The 12,050-nt window shown below is 34.3% G+C and overlaps 2 protein-coding genes across 3 annotated transcripts in view; both read right to left on the bottom strand.

Annotated features, from left to right (window-relative positions):
- Positions 1 to 1,705: 1,705 nt before the first annotated feature.
- On the bottom strand, positions 1,706 to 3,122 carry LOC101505182 (uncharacterized). The gene is made up of 4 exons (XM_012718847.1): positions 2,777 to 3,122; positions 2,547 to 2,680; positions 1,965 to 2,471; positions 1,706 to 1,903 (listed from the first exon to the last, which is right to left on the bottom strand). Exons 1-4 carry the CDS (start codon positions 3,120 to 3,122, stop codon positions 1,706 to 1,708), a joined length of 1,185 nt encoding a protein of 394 aa, XP_012574301.1.
- A 3,534-nt stretch (positions 3,123 to 6,656) lies between these two features.
- The window catches only part of LOC101494859 (uncharacterized), a 13,156-nt gene continuing 7,762 nt past the window's right edge, over positions 6,657 to 12,050 (bottom strand). Inside the window, exons 4-9 of one of the 2 annotated variants that reach the window (XM_027336354.2) lie at positions 8,403 to 8,481; positions 8,248 to 8,307; positions 8,011 to 8,132; positions 7,838 to 7,909; positions 7,207 to 7,279; positions 6,745 to 6,975 (exon numbers count right to left, since the gene is read on the bottom strand). In XM_027336354.2, coding sequence (XP_027192155.1) covers positions 7,249 to 7,279; positions 7,838 to 7,909; positions 8,011 to 8,132; positions 8,248 to 8,307; positions 8,403 to 8,481 — 364 coding nt within the window. In that variant the 3' untranslated portion in view covers positions 6,745 to 6,975; positions 7,207 to 7,248. Of the gene's footprint in view, positions 6,976 to 7,206; positions 7,280 to 7,837; positions 7,910 to 8,010; positions 8,133 to 8,247; positions 8,308 to 8,402; positions 8,482 to 12,050 lie in introns of both variants that reach the window. The other variant, XM_004511121.4, reaches the window with a different exon arrangement.

Below are 12,050 nucleotides of genomic sequence, written 5' to 3' on the forward strand. Positions count from 1 at the left end.
GAAATGTGTTGTCATCCTTAATCCCATTGTTACTTTTGAGAGATTGACTTTTATTATTAAGAAAATTGTATTCCATCCACTAAACTATACTCTTGTTTTCATATTTTAATGAAAATTTCATTATACCCTTGTTTTTCCAAAACAAACAACTAAAGTCACACCATTTTTAAAAAAATAATTTATCTGGTCTAATGATTTGAATCATCAAAGAATACACTTTTTAAAAGAATACACATTTAAATGTATTGTTTAGAGGAAATTTTAAGAAATTTATACACAATATTAAAATGTGGAGTAAAAGTCAAATTGTGAAGTAAAAAATCAAATTCTCTCATTTTGGACCCCAATGGACTTTTGGATGTTTGCATTGAGAGTAGGAAGTGGGCCTCCTTTGCTAGGTACATTAGATTCATGAAAATTTTACCCCATACCCCTGATTATACCTATACTCCCATTTTAAGAATGAAATGAAAATTTTGTCCTCATATAAATAATAAAGCCTTCAAAAAATTATCATTTTATATTTTAACTTTTCCAGAACTTGAGAGAGTGAGTTATTTTCAAAACTTCCGAAGAACTTGAATTCAAGTTTTCCGATACAGAAGATGTACTCCGGAATACTTGTTTTGAAGTTCTTCGTTACAAAAGCTACTACCGGAAAACTTTTGTTGAAGTTCTTCGGTACAGAAGCCTCTACCGGAAAACTTAATTCAAGTTATCCAGTACAGAGTAGTGTTCCGAAAAACTTGATGGTCAACATTTCCGGTAGTTACCGGAGAACTTGAACATCAAGTTTTCCGAAAGTTTTAAATTTTTTTTTAATTAATTATAATTATATAATTGTGATTTATTTATTTTAATTGTTTAATTTTTCAGTGGGTGCACGAGGAAGAGACGACAAAATTATACGAATTACATGTGTCACTGATACTTCTACATCGTCCGGGATGAGCCCAAGAGAGGATTCGACCGACAGCTTCAAGGAGAAGAAGACGGGTGATTATCGAAGACGACGATGAGGGACATCATGATCATGTGACTATGTATCAGCAGGAGGAGCCTACTATATTGCATGAGGAGGATGTGGTACATGAGCAGGTGGATGTACATGAGCAGGAGGAGGCTGCACCTGCTCATGAGGGAGAGCATATGGAGGAGGGACATGCTGGAGCTGAGGGACCTGGTGAACTCACACGGTATCCTGGAGGACCTTATGATTTGTATGTCCTTACACGATACCGTTATCATGTTTCAGCGTTATCATGTTTCAGCTAGACTATGGTTTGGTGAGTTATATTTAATTAATTATTACTTGTAATGCATTAAAAATATTTAAATTAATTATTATTTTTGGTCTATATTTAATTTTAATGTCATATATTTTCTTTGTATACAAGAGCGACCATTGCTGAAAATTGTTGCGCATGGAAAGAAAATGCAACAATTTACTCCGCCAGTACTTCCGCGACCCATAGAGAACTGAGTGAATTTGTCAAGTTTGAATTCGTTACAACGGGGTAGTTTGAAGATGATCGACAACAACCTAATATCTGCATTTGTTGAAAGATGGAATTCCGAGACATCGTCATTTCACATGTCATTTGGTGAAATGACGATTACGTTGGATGGTGTTGCTAATATTTTGGGATTGCCTATTAGGGTGACAAAAAACTAAAATTAATTAGTACGATTTTACAAGATATCATTAAGGTTCGTCTAATGGCATTGCATCTACGGGTTCCGTAGGTGGATTTTGGGTAACACGTGACAATCGACCTAATAAATACCCACAGTGTTGTAGACGCCCTGTATATGCTATTGCCCAAGAAGTTGCTTCATCAGTGCGATATTGCTTCCAACCTGGTGCAATTTCTGGCAATGGAAATCCATCTTTCATCTTCAACTGCAAAAATTAAATTAATTAATTAAGGAAGAAAATAAATAAAATAGAAAAAAATAATTACCATAACCCAGTGATTTCCATTAACAAACTCAATACAACAAATACGATCATTTTTTGTCAATGTTGAATGTGAACCCCTCATAGGAAAGAAAGTCATCGAAAATGTCTGACAAAACGTGACAAGAATAATATTATATGTTGTCGCTATCACGTAACCCATATCAGGTATGGACAACCATTTATCCATGGGTTGAAGACCAAAGCCGGATATCTTCAACGAATCTCTTATTTCTCTAATGCATCCTGTGAACAGTCTATCATATGGAGTTACATGAGAAGCAATCTCATGGTCCAAACTATTGCGTACCAAATACCAACACTCTTCACTATGTCCAAGCAATAATGCAATAGCGCGACAACCACAATTTCCATCTGCTGCCACATCAAATATGTCATCAATGTATGGCTGAATAACATCAGGAAATTGTCTCAAGACCAACTGTTTTGAAGATTGAGATGATTGAGAGGGTTGTTTCTTTGATTGAGAGGTTTGTCTCTTCTTTGATGACTGAGAGGGTTGGGAACCAATATCTTCACAATATGTTGCATTAACATGCTCAAAGTAAGAAGGGTCTCGATATACATCATATCCATCTGATTTCTTATCCTTACTCTTCTTCACTCGTCCTTTGATTTTGACTTTATCAGGTGGTGGACACATTGAACTTGTACTTGGAAAAGCAAGTTCACACACTTTATTCTTCAACACTCGTTTCCCTATAACATCAAGTGATCGAAATCATTTCCATAAGACATTCATCTCAATAGACATATCCAATTCTAATCCATCTGCTGTGTCTTGGGTGAGTTCACATTCCATACTTAATTTTCTCCATTGAATATGCACATAATCTAAAAGAATTGGTTCACCCAACAATTTATATTGTCCCAATTCACAAGCACAAGGTAACCCATATGTCCTTCTGATAGAACACCCACATACAGATTTGTCAGTACCCACCCACTCAACTTTGTCGTATTCTTCAGCAATACGTCTTTGAGCTTCTCTTGATACAAATGTATGCAATCTTTGATAAAATGGATTTTTGTGCTCATGCTCTTCATCATAAAAACTTTTTTGAAATGAGGCCCTGATTTTTTTATGTTGCAACCTTATCATGTTGTTCATAGCCTCCCAACATTTACACATATTACCCATGTTGTTTTCCAACATTAACTTCAGTTTCTAGTGAGCTGACTCAACCCTATAATAATGATATAATAAAATTAGAAAATATAATAAAATTAGAAAATATAATGATATTCAACAATATATAATAAAATTACATTATATACCTATTAGTCGTTGTGTTCCCCAAATGCATTACTTGATTTGTCCATGCTTCAACAAATCTTTCCTTATGTGGAGTCAACCAAGTTTCTTTCACATAATCAACACATGATTGCTCAAACATGTGCAACCGCATGATATAGTATTTTTCATCACTGCAATACATAATATCTTTCCATATATTCAATACAGACTCTTGTCTATCCTTTAAGACATATTGCTCGCATTTTGCTCCAACATTTTTTTCAATATGAAATCGACAAAGTAAATTAACAGCATGTGGAAATACAATACCAACTACATTCATTAACGCAAGATCTCTGTCTGTCACAATTACTTGAGGAAATTTATTTTGTGTAACAAACAAATCTCTTAGTCTCTCTAACGCCCAGCAAAAGTTTTCTTCCCGCTCACATTCCAAATAAGCAAATCCAACTACAAATGTATTCTCTGTTGATGTCATACCAACAATTTCAAGTAATGGCATTCTGTATTTATTGGTTTTGTAGGTATTGTCCATAATCAACACAATCAGAAACAAATTCAACAACTTCACTGAATCTGGATGCGCCCAAAATATATCTCTCATAACATCGGAATCTTCGCGCTTTCTATTCCAACACACATATTTTGCATCTTCAATTAACTTGAATAAATGTTGCATCTCTGTTCTAGTACCTCTCAGGTGCAATCGAATCACACTCCTCTATTTATATATTTGTGAGATCTTAGTAACATTATTCTTATCTCGGTCTTTCAATGAGAGTAATATGTGTCTCGGTGCAACATTATATCTTGTTAAGTCATGAACATGCTTTCTTTCTTCATCATCTAAGCGTCCAACATATTCATGCCCCTCCAATGTATCAGGTAATTCATGGTTGTGAATTCCACAATTACTTTAATTATCCATCATGAACCATCTTTTAATGGTTTGGATCTAAGCTTGAAAGAACAATCACACTTTTTTTTTGTTGAACTTCGAGTTAAGCTAGTAGCACACTTGTATTTTCCTCCTTTGTCACATCCTAATATTAATTTATTTATCCTTCTTTTCTCTCATGTCTCTCTATCTGATCTTCTGATAATAACAGTAACTTTATTTTTTATGCCGATTTCTTTTGCCCAATTCACAACAGCGTCCCTTGAATCAAATATCTGAAGTAAAATAAATTATAATTCATCACCATAATATATATCTACAATATTAATATTAATTATATTTATTTATACCTGATCTATGTTAAAAATATTTGTAGTATCGACACATGTTTTATCCATTAATAGTAACGGTTTATCCATATCTGTTAACATTTAAAAAAAAATTAATAAAATTCAAAAACATTAAAGAATTAATTTCAAAAAACAGTTCTGTACCGGAAAACTTCAAAACTTTGGCATGAAGTTTTCCGGAATACAGTTCTGTACCGAAAAACTTGTGTTTGAAGAATTCCGGTACGCAGTTCTGTATCGAAAAACTTGGCAATTAAGTTTTCTGGTACACAATTTCCCTCTTCTGTACCAGAAAACTAATTTTTAAGTTTTTCAGAATTTACGTTATGTACCGGAAAACTTAAGAAAAGTTTTCCAGAAGTATGTTGTGTACCGGAAATCTTGTTTTTGAGTTTTCTGGAAGTTACCGGAAAACTTTTACCTACCGGAAATGTTGTTTACTGCTCCGGAAATGAGAAAATGGTGAAAAACAAATTTAACTTTTCATTGTGTGAAATAGTAAAAAAAAACTTGAGGGTATTTTTGATATTTTAAAATTATTTTGGGTGTACAGGGCAAATTTAAGGGGTACAGGGTAAATTTTTCTAGATTCATTTCTGTCTTTTTTTCGGGTCCAATTCCATGATCGGTTGTAGTTGCCTTTATGATATTTTGCATGTCTCCACTTTAAGAAATTGTACGTTCAACAGAAAACATGTATTTTATCTATAAATCTAATTCACTTAACAAATGTCAATATTATTAAATTTAAATTAAAGTCTTATATTCAAACTTATAATCTTAATTATAATATCATAACGTTCTAAGACACAGAAAAAAAATACCTTTTTGCACTCAACCAAGTCCATATAAAAAAAATATGACAATCTCATGTGTGACTATTTTTACATAAAAAATTTATCTATATTGTCATCATAATCATTACTCCATCTGATCTTAATTATCAGAAAAATAAAAAATAAAAAAATAAAAAACATCAAAACCAATAAATTTATTATTATTATTATTTTTTTTTTGAATATTCATACAAATGTAACATCTTGAAAAAGTGTGAGAAATTAAACATATTCACTAATATACAAAAGACAAATATTTTGAATAATGATAAAAAATCATTTAAATAAAAAATCATTTAAATAATAAATATATTTAAATAATTATAATTTATTTCGTATATTGAACTTGAAAATCTCGTTGTTTTAAGAAAAAAAATAGGACTACAACTTCTGTCAGTTTTATCTTAATTGTTCCCATCCAAATCTATCTTTCTTAAGCAAACCATATTATTGCTCATTTATTTTGTTTCACTAGCAATTAATTTAACTAAGTATTTGAATTTAAGTGGTGAATTAACTTTAGTGAAAGACAATTACTAAAAGATACAGGATTTTGAGCCCCTGGAATAAACCTTAGCTAGACCCGACAAAACATTGGATTATCAAGGCTTATTTCACCCACAAAATGAAGCTTAAGACAAAAAGTTAACAATCAATTCCAACATTTTTATTACCATAACATCAGTTAAGACTTAATAACACCACCATTTGATTGTCCATTAGATTATTAATGCATTATTTGACATTAATATTATGGGTTAAGATCATCTCTGTTTCTCACCTTCCATTTCTTTTATTATTATAGTTTTGCGAATAGAAATACATCCATGAGACGATTGGTGAGTTCAAAACTACTTTTTATACATTTCAAAACTGTAGAAATTGAGAAGAAAAATAAAGAGATAAAATAACAAGGATTCTAACTCCAATGTATCATATCCTACAACCATCAACTTTAAAATAAAATATATATCCTAAAATCTGTTGACTATTTCAAAATATATATCAAAGAGGATATTAAGAAATTTAATCCAAATTATATTCATCTTTTTTGCATTCGAAATTTATAATTAAAATATTAAATTTAAAAATAAATGTTTTTTAGGCAAAAACAAAATGTGAGCAAGTTTTTCTTTCTTGTATGAAGCCAATGTATCCATTATTTACAATAACAATAAATATCAATCTGAAATACGTATTCCAAAAACTTGTAACATATCGCACAAAACATTATGAATAATCATGACTAAAATATATCAAATAAAAGTTGAATCTTTTTTTTTTTTGGGTTCTAAAAGTCGAAATTCTATTGTCTTGAAAACATTAAAAAAAAGATTTAAAAATTCATTTTATCTTATTCATGCTAGTGGAGTTGTGGATTTCTACAAATTCCATAAGCTTACAACTTCTATCTCATGGTATAAACAGTACCTGACGCTAAACAATCAAAATATAAATTCAGGAAAATGCTTACAACTTTGATACAATAGATTACTAAAAGATACATATCATTGATTTACTCTTCATTTGACTATGCCTAGAAAAGTATCTATATCTTGTGAACACCATAACCTGAATCCTCTGATGTTAGATTCTCTTTCCAATTCTCAAATTCTTCTCCACCGAATACTACTTGCTTGATCCCAACAAAGCTACAGAAAAAAAAAAAAAAAAAAGCTAATTCAATTAATGGGATTAAAATATACCTATAAGGAAAAAAGAAATGGAAGACTAAAACTTTTTACATAATATACAAAATATGAATATTTAATGAAGAACAAGCTAGCGAATCAAGCTAACATCACAAATCAACCTCCTCCCTCCACTGGTCACACATACGCATGCACACAAATAATAAGTGCTGAGAAATGAGAGGCATGGACCTTAAAATACAATTTTTTTGGTGACCGTGTTATAATAGAAGCTTAGGAGACCACATAAACACCGACACTGATTCTGCAACGACAAAAATTGATTTTACAAAACTGATTTTACTTGAAAGTGAATTGAATGTAAAGTGATTTATATTTAGATACGTATAGGTAAAAGTGAGTTGAACAATAATTTCAGTATAAAAATCACGTTTAGACTCAAAAGCCACAAATCTTAGCTTAAGTTAGAATCAATTATGAAGGCAAAATCAATTCTACTTGAGAGCAATCAAACATGTCAAAATCAATTTTATATCTCCAAAATCATTTTTGAGTGCTCCAAACGTGGAACCAAACATAAACTAAATCTTAATTCTTAGGTGCCAGAATTGGGATTTGAAGAATCATGTTGCATATGACACAAATGTCTAATGATGGGGTTCTTTCCTTCAAGTGTGAGAGAGAGAGAGATAGAAGTTGATAACCAACAACTTCTATTTTCCACTTTTAGTTCCTAAATGCCTTTGGTTGAGATCATACTCATAATAAATGAATCCCTATGGTGAGTATTTAATTCTATTTTAAATTAAAAGAAATGAACTGAAGTAATTAATTAAACAAACAAAGCAAGTAGAGATCATACTCTGAACTTATTTGTGTCAATGCGTTTATCAAAACATCTAGAATCAGCGGTTCATTAGTTCCAATATCCACCCTGTTATATCACAAAAATAAATTATTAGAACTCCACTTCAGATTACATTAATATGTATAACCAAGCATTAAGAATGAAGAATTATGCAATTAGTTCTGCACCATATTCGAGCCAAGTTGTCTTGAACCTCAAGATCCCCAATATTGTAAAATGTAGTTGGTGTCACATTCGCTCCTTGAATATAATCATAATTTGGTCGTTTTTCCATCTGTGACTGTGACAGCTGTGGAAATTGTGCCAGTTCTATAAGCAATACAATCATGATGGAAGAAATCACTAAAATATAAATGAAGAGAGAAAGAAAAATTAGTTTCCATGGCAGAAAAGGAAAAACTTACTTGCATATTCATGGCATTGCATCCTCCAAGCCGTCCTAGAATGTGCCACGCCCGAATAGTCTGCAGAGACCCAAATTCAACAAAATGAACTAATAGAAGCATGTATGCATCATGGAGAATGTACAACAAAATAGTCATAGGATAAAGTTACTTACATCACAAAGTAAGGAGACGTCTTTTGCCAATGGAGCATTGTGAAATTCAAACCATATATATGAGTTTGAAAAATCAAATCTGGAAATGGCAGCATTGGGGGTAAGACAAACAGAATTTCTTTTGGATAGAAAAGCAGACAAAAAAATAAAAAAGTCTTGGTTAGTTAATTGTATGCAACAGCGACACTTACAATGAAAATGCACAGCATCTCAATCACCTCCAAAATATTTCTGTGATATTTGAAATACACAATTATCTCTAGAAATTATACTAACACCAACTGGATTTTTGGTAATTCCTCATAAATTGGTACCATGAGATGTTGCAAATTCAATGTAATATGATGAGTGAACTTGGAAATGTGAAACCAGAGGTGCAGTGGAGGAGCGCTTTTGTAGGAAATAGTTTAACTTAATCATAGACGACATAGTATCTGATAGGAATGGGTTGTTACCTATGCTCTATAAGTATCAAACTCAAAAGAAATGATAGCATAATAGAGATTTTATTCGTAGCCAATGAAATAACCGGTTTGGATTCCTCTTACTGCAGTGAAACTTGACCCAAAATAAATGTGGAGAACAATCTCCCTCCACAATGGTTCACAGCCAATGTCCGACACCCACAATGATGCCCTATTCATGATGCTCTAATAGAAACCCGAATTAAAGAGAAGTAGAAATTGTATTATTGATTGGAAAAAGAAGGACAATATATTACAAGAGGATATCTGATAGACTCACAGAAATGAGGAATCAATGAAACAAGAAAATGATAGATGAAATGGGAATTTATTGATTTATGGAAGAAGGGAAAATTCTGTTAAAATAATATTCTCCTAATACAATGATAACAATAGTTGTGCATAACCAATGCTACACTACCCTCCCCCATTTATTCCCCTCTATGTAACTGAAATTCCTAGAATGCAGAGACTTACCCTGCCATGTCATCAATAGAATGATTCTTCTCTTTTTTACCTTTGCGGACATACACTCTCCACACAACAGGTTTGAACCTTTCACTAGCCTTAGGCCCAATAGTTCTATCAATATCTTCTGTAACCCCAGAGCAATGTTTCTCAGAGAAATTTGGAATTCTCGCTGCCCAAGCTCAGAACCGAAAACTACACAAAGACTCGTTCTCTCTCTTTTACTTCTCACACACCTAATTTACCCCCTTTCTCACATGTATTTTCACGCACTACCTCTAATTAACTTGCCAGCTCATATCGACATCACTATTCGGGCCTTTTTCTCCAAGGGTCCTTTCTGGCCCTCATACTGTTAATAACTCACCCCTCAGATTTCTTCGAACTCACGTATGCAACCAAGTCCCTACAATAAAATCCTCCGCCTGCTCGTCCTTCTTCTTCTTAGCGTGTAAAACTAAAGGACTCACATTGCCAGCTTTGGGCCCTCTCGTGTAAAACTTAATCTTTTGGGTCTGTATGAAAGTTGGTAAATGGGTTCAAGACTTGGGTGGCTATCAAATACTCCTTCTATCCCGCGTAGGTAGCTCGGTTGGTGAACTAAAGGACGCCGAAGAAATATTAAGATGAAGGTACCGAGTACAAACCCAGGAAACTAACATAACCATTAATCTCTAACATTTGCCTAAAAAAATAAGACACTTCTGCTTTCAAGGTGGATGAGATGATTGCCAATAAGCCTACTGAGAACAGGATAATAAGGCGTGTTCGAAGGAGCAGGAAGTTGACCATATTTGTGGCCAAACCTATGGTAACCAACTTAAGCATCATGAATGGTATTTTAGCATACTAGACATCTATTTATGTTTCTGTAACCTTCACAGCCACCATGTCCAGAAAGCCACCATGCCCAAAATGTACTCTTACTGGAACTTTGAAACTGAAAGGAACGTTAGTCTGAGACTAACCTCGTAGACCAGAAGCTTGAGGAAACAGAAACATAAGCTGAGGAAGAGCATGCAATTGTTTCTGACTTGAACTAGGCAGGCGCTGAGGCACCATAATCAAGTTGTTGACTTAGTTTATGATGTTTTATGCACCATATTAATGGGAAAAGATTCAATAGTTGAGGCATTCTTGTTCTTCTAAATTCTGGCTTCATGAGCCAGCACCAATGATCTATTTTACCACGAGTGCAGTAATCAAAACAGCTATTTACAGAAGTTACATAGGCACTATATGACTACAGATTCATAGATAAACCATCCAGAATTGCCTCCAAATGTTTTTGTTTGTGATGATACCCCAAATCCTATATAACGAAGAAAATCTGCTGTATAGGAATCTCTTCAACACTAAAGGATAGTCTTCGGTATCTTGACCAAGTATTCTCACTCTACTCCCACCCTCTCATACATATCATTGATTGCAGAATATAAGCAATCTGAATTATTTTATTTTCTAGAGTCTTCAACAACAGTTCTTTCAGTACTTCATCATATGCATCTTCCAAATCAATACAAACCATGTAAAGTCTGTTCTGTTCCTCCAATATCTCTCCATTAATCTTCATAGTTGTTGAATACTATATTAGAATGTAAATAAAATATATGGGCTGTAAGTATGTAAGTATTCTGGCCCGTTAGCATTACTGTAAATTAGGGTTATTTAATACCCTGTGTCTATATAAAGAGATTCCGCTGTGTAGTTGAAACACACGGGTTATTCTATATGTCTCTCAATACTCTTTATATTCAACATGGTATCTAGAGCCAACTGAGAGACAAACCCTAATCGTCCAACATGGTATCTAGAGCCAACTGAGAGACAAACCCTAATCGTCAGCGCCCCGGTCGACCCACTGTCTCCGGTGAATATTTTTTTTTCGGCGAACCGTGTTCTCCAACTCCGGTTTCCCCCTTCTGCCGTTGATACGCTGATTCTTCAATTTTTGTTCAGCCGTTCACGCTTTACCGTCGCTGCCGTTGCTGCCGTTACTGTTTCTGACGCGTTTTTTCGACGAACGACCACTCCATCAGCGCCGAACACCCCAGATCGGCCAAACCCTTCTGCCACGCCGTCAGAATCCTTCTCACGCGCCCGCACGCGCCCACACGCGCCACCTAACAGCCCGCGCGTGGATCTCACGCGCCACCCACTGCCACCGCGCGTGACGGCGCGTCCGGCGGCCGTTCACAGTGATTCTTCTTCCACCGCACTCGCCTCGGCCTCCTGCTTCCATATCTGCCCTCAGTTTTCAGTTTTGAGTTACGGATATACGACTTCCAGTTCAAACAGCCCCTGGTTTTCCGGTTCCGACGCGTTTTCTGACAACCTTTGCTGACCATGGCATCTCAGTCTGACACAAAGAGTATCTTCACCAACTACATCACTTCTCCTCTCTCAGTTGAAAAACTGAATGGATCAAATTATGATAGTTGGGCTGCCGACATCAAACTTTGACTACGTGGTCAAGGTTACGAGGATCATCTCACCCAAAACCCTGAAAAGGTGAGTGTGACTGAAACATCCAAATGGAGCCAGATTGATGCTCAGTTGTGTAGTGTCATTAAGTCTACACTTCATCCAGATGTTAAACCGATTTTCCGTCCGCATCTCACGTGTGAATCGGTTTGGAGTCAAGCAAAGGCACTCTATACTAACGACACACAACGTCTCTATGGAGTTTGTCACCGCTTGTTGAACATCATTACTC

Source organism: Cicer arietinum, chromosome 7, assembly GCF_000331145.2.
Source record: "Cicer arietinum cultivar CDC Frontier isolate Library 1 chromosome 7, Cicar.CDCFrontier_v2.0, whole genome shotgun sequence".
Lineage (NCBI taxonomy): Eukaryota > Viridiplantae > Streptophyta > Magnoliopsida > Fabales > Fabaceae > Cicer > Cicer arietinum.

What these genes read in the sequence shown, in the direction of transcription:
- LOC101505182 (XM_012718847.1), bottom strand. Translation starts at nt 3,122, where the DNA reads ATGGGTAATATGTGTAAATGTTGGGAGGCTATGAACAACATGATAAGG. An exon ending in GAGAAAATTAAGTATGGAAT is followed by an intron (nt 2,681 to 2,776) that starts GTGAACTCACCC and finishes TTGATGTTATAG; the next exon opens with GGAAACGAGTGTTGAAGAAT. An exon ending in AGAAATCAGATGGATATGAT is followed by an intron (nt 2,472 to 2,546) that starts GTATATCGAGAC and finishes CAACCCTCTCAG; the next exon opens with TCATCAAAGAAGAGACAAAC.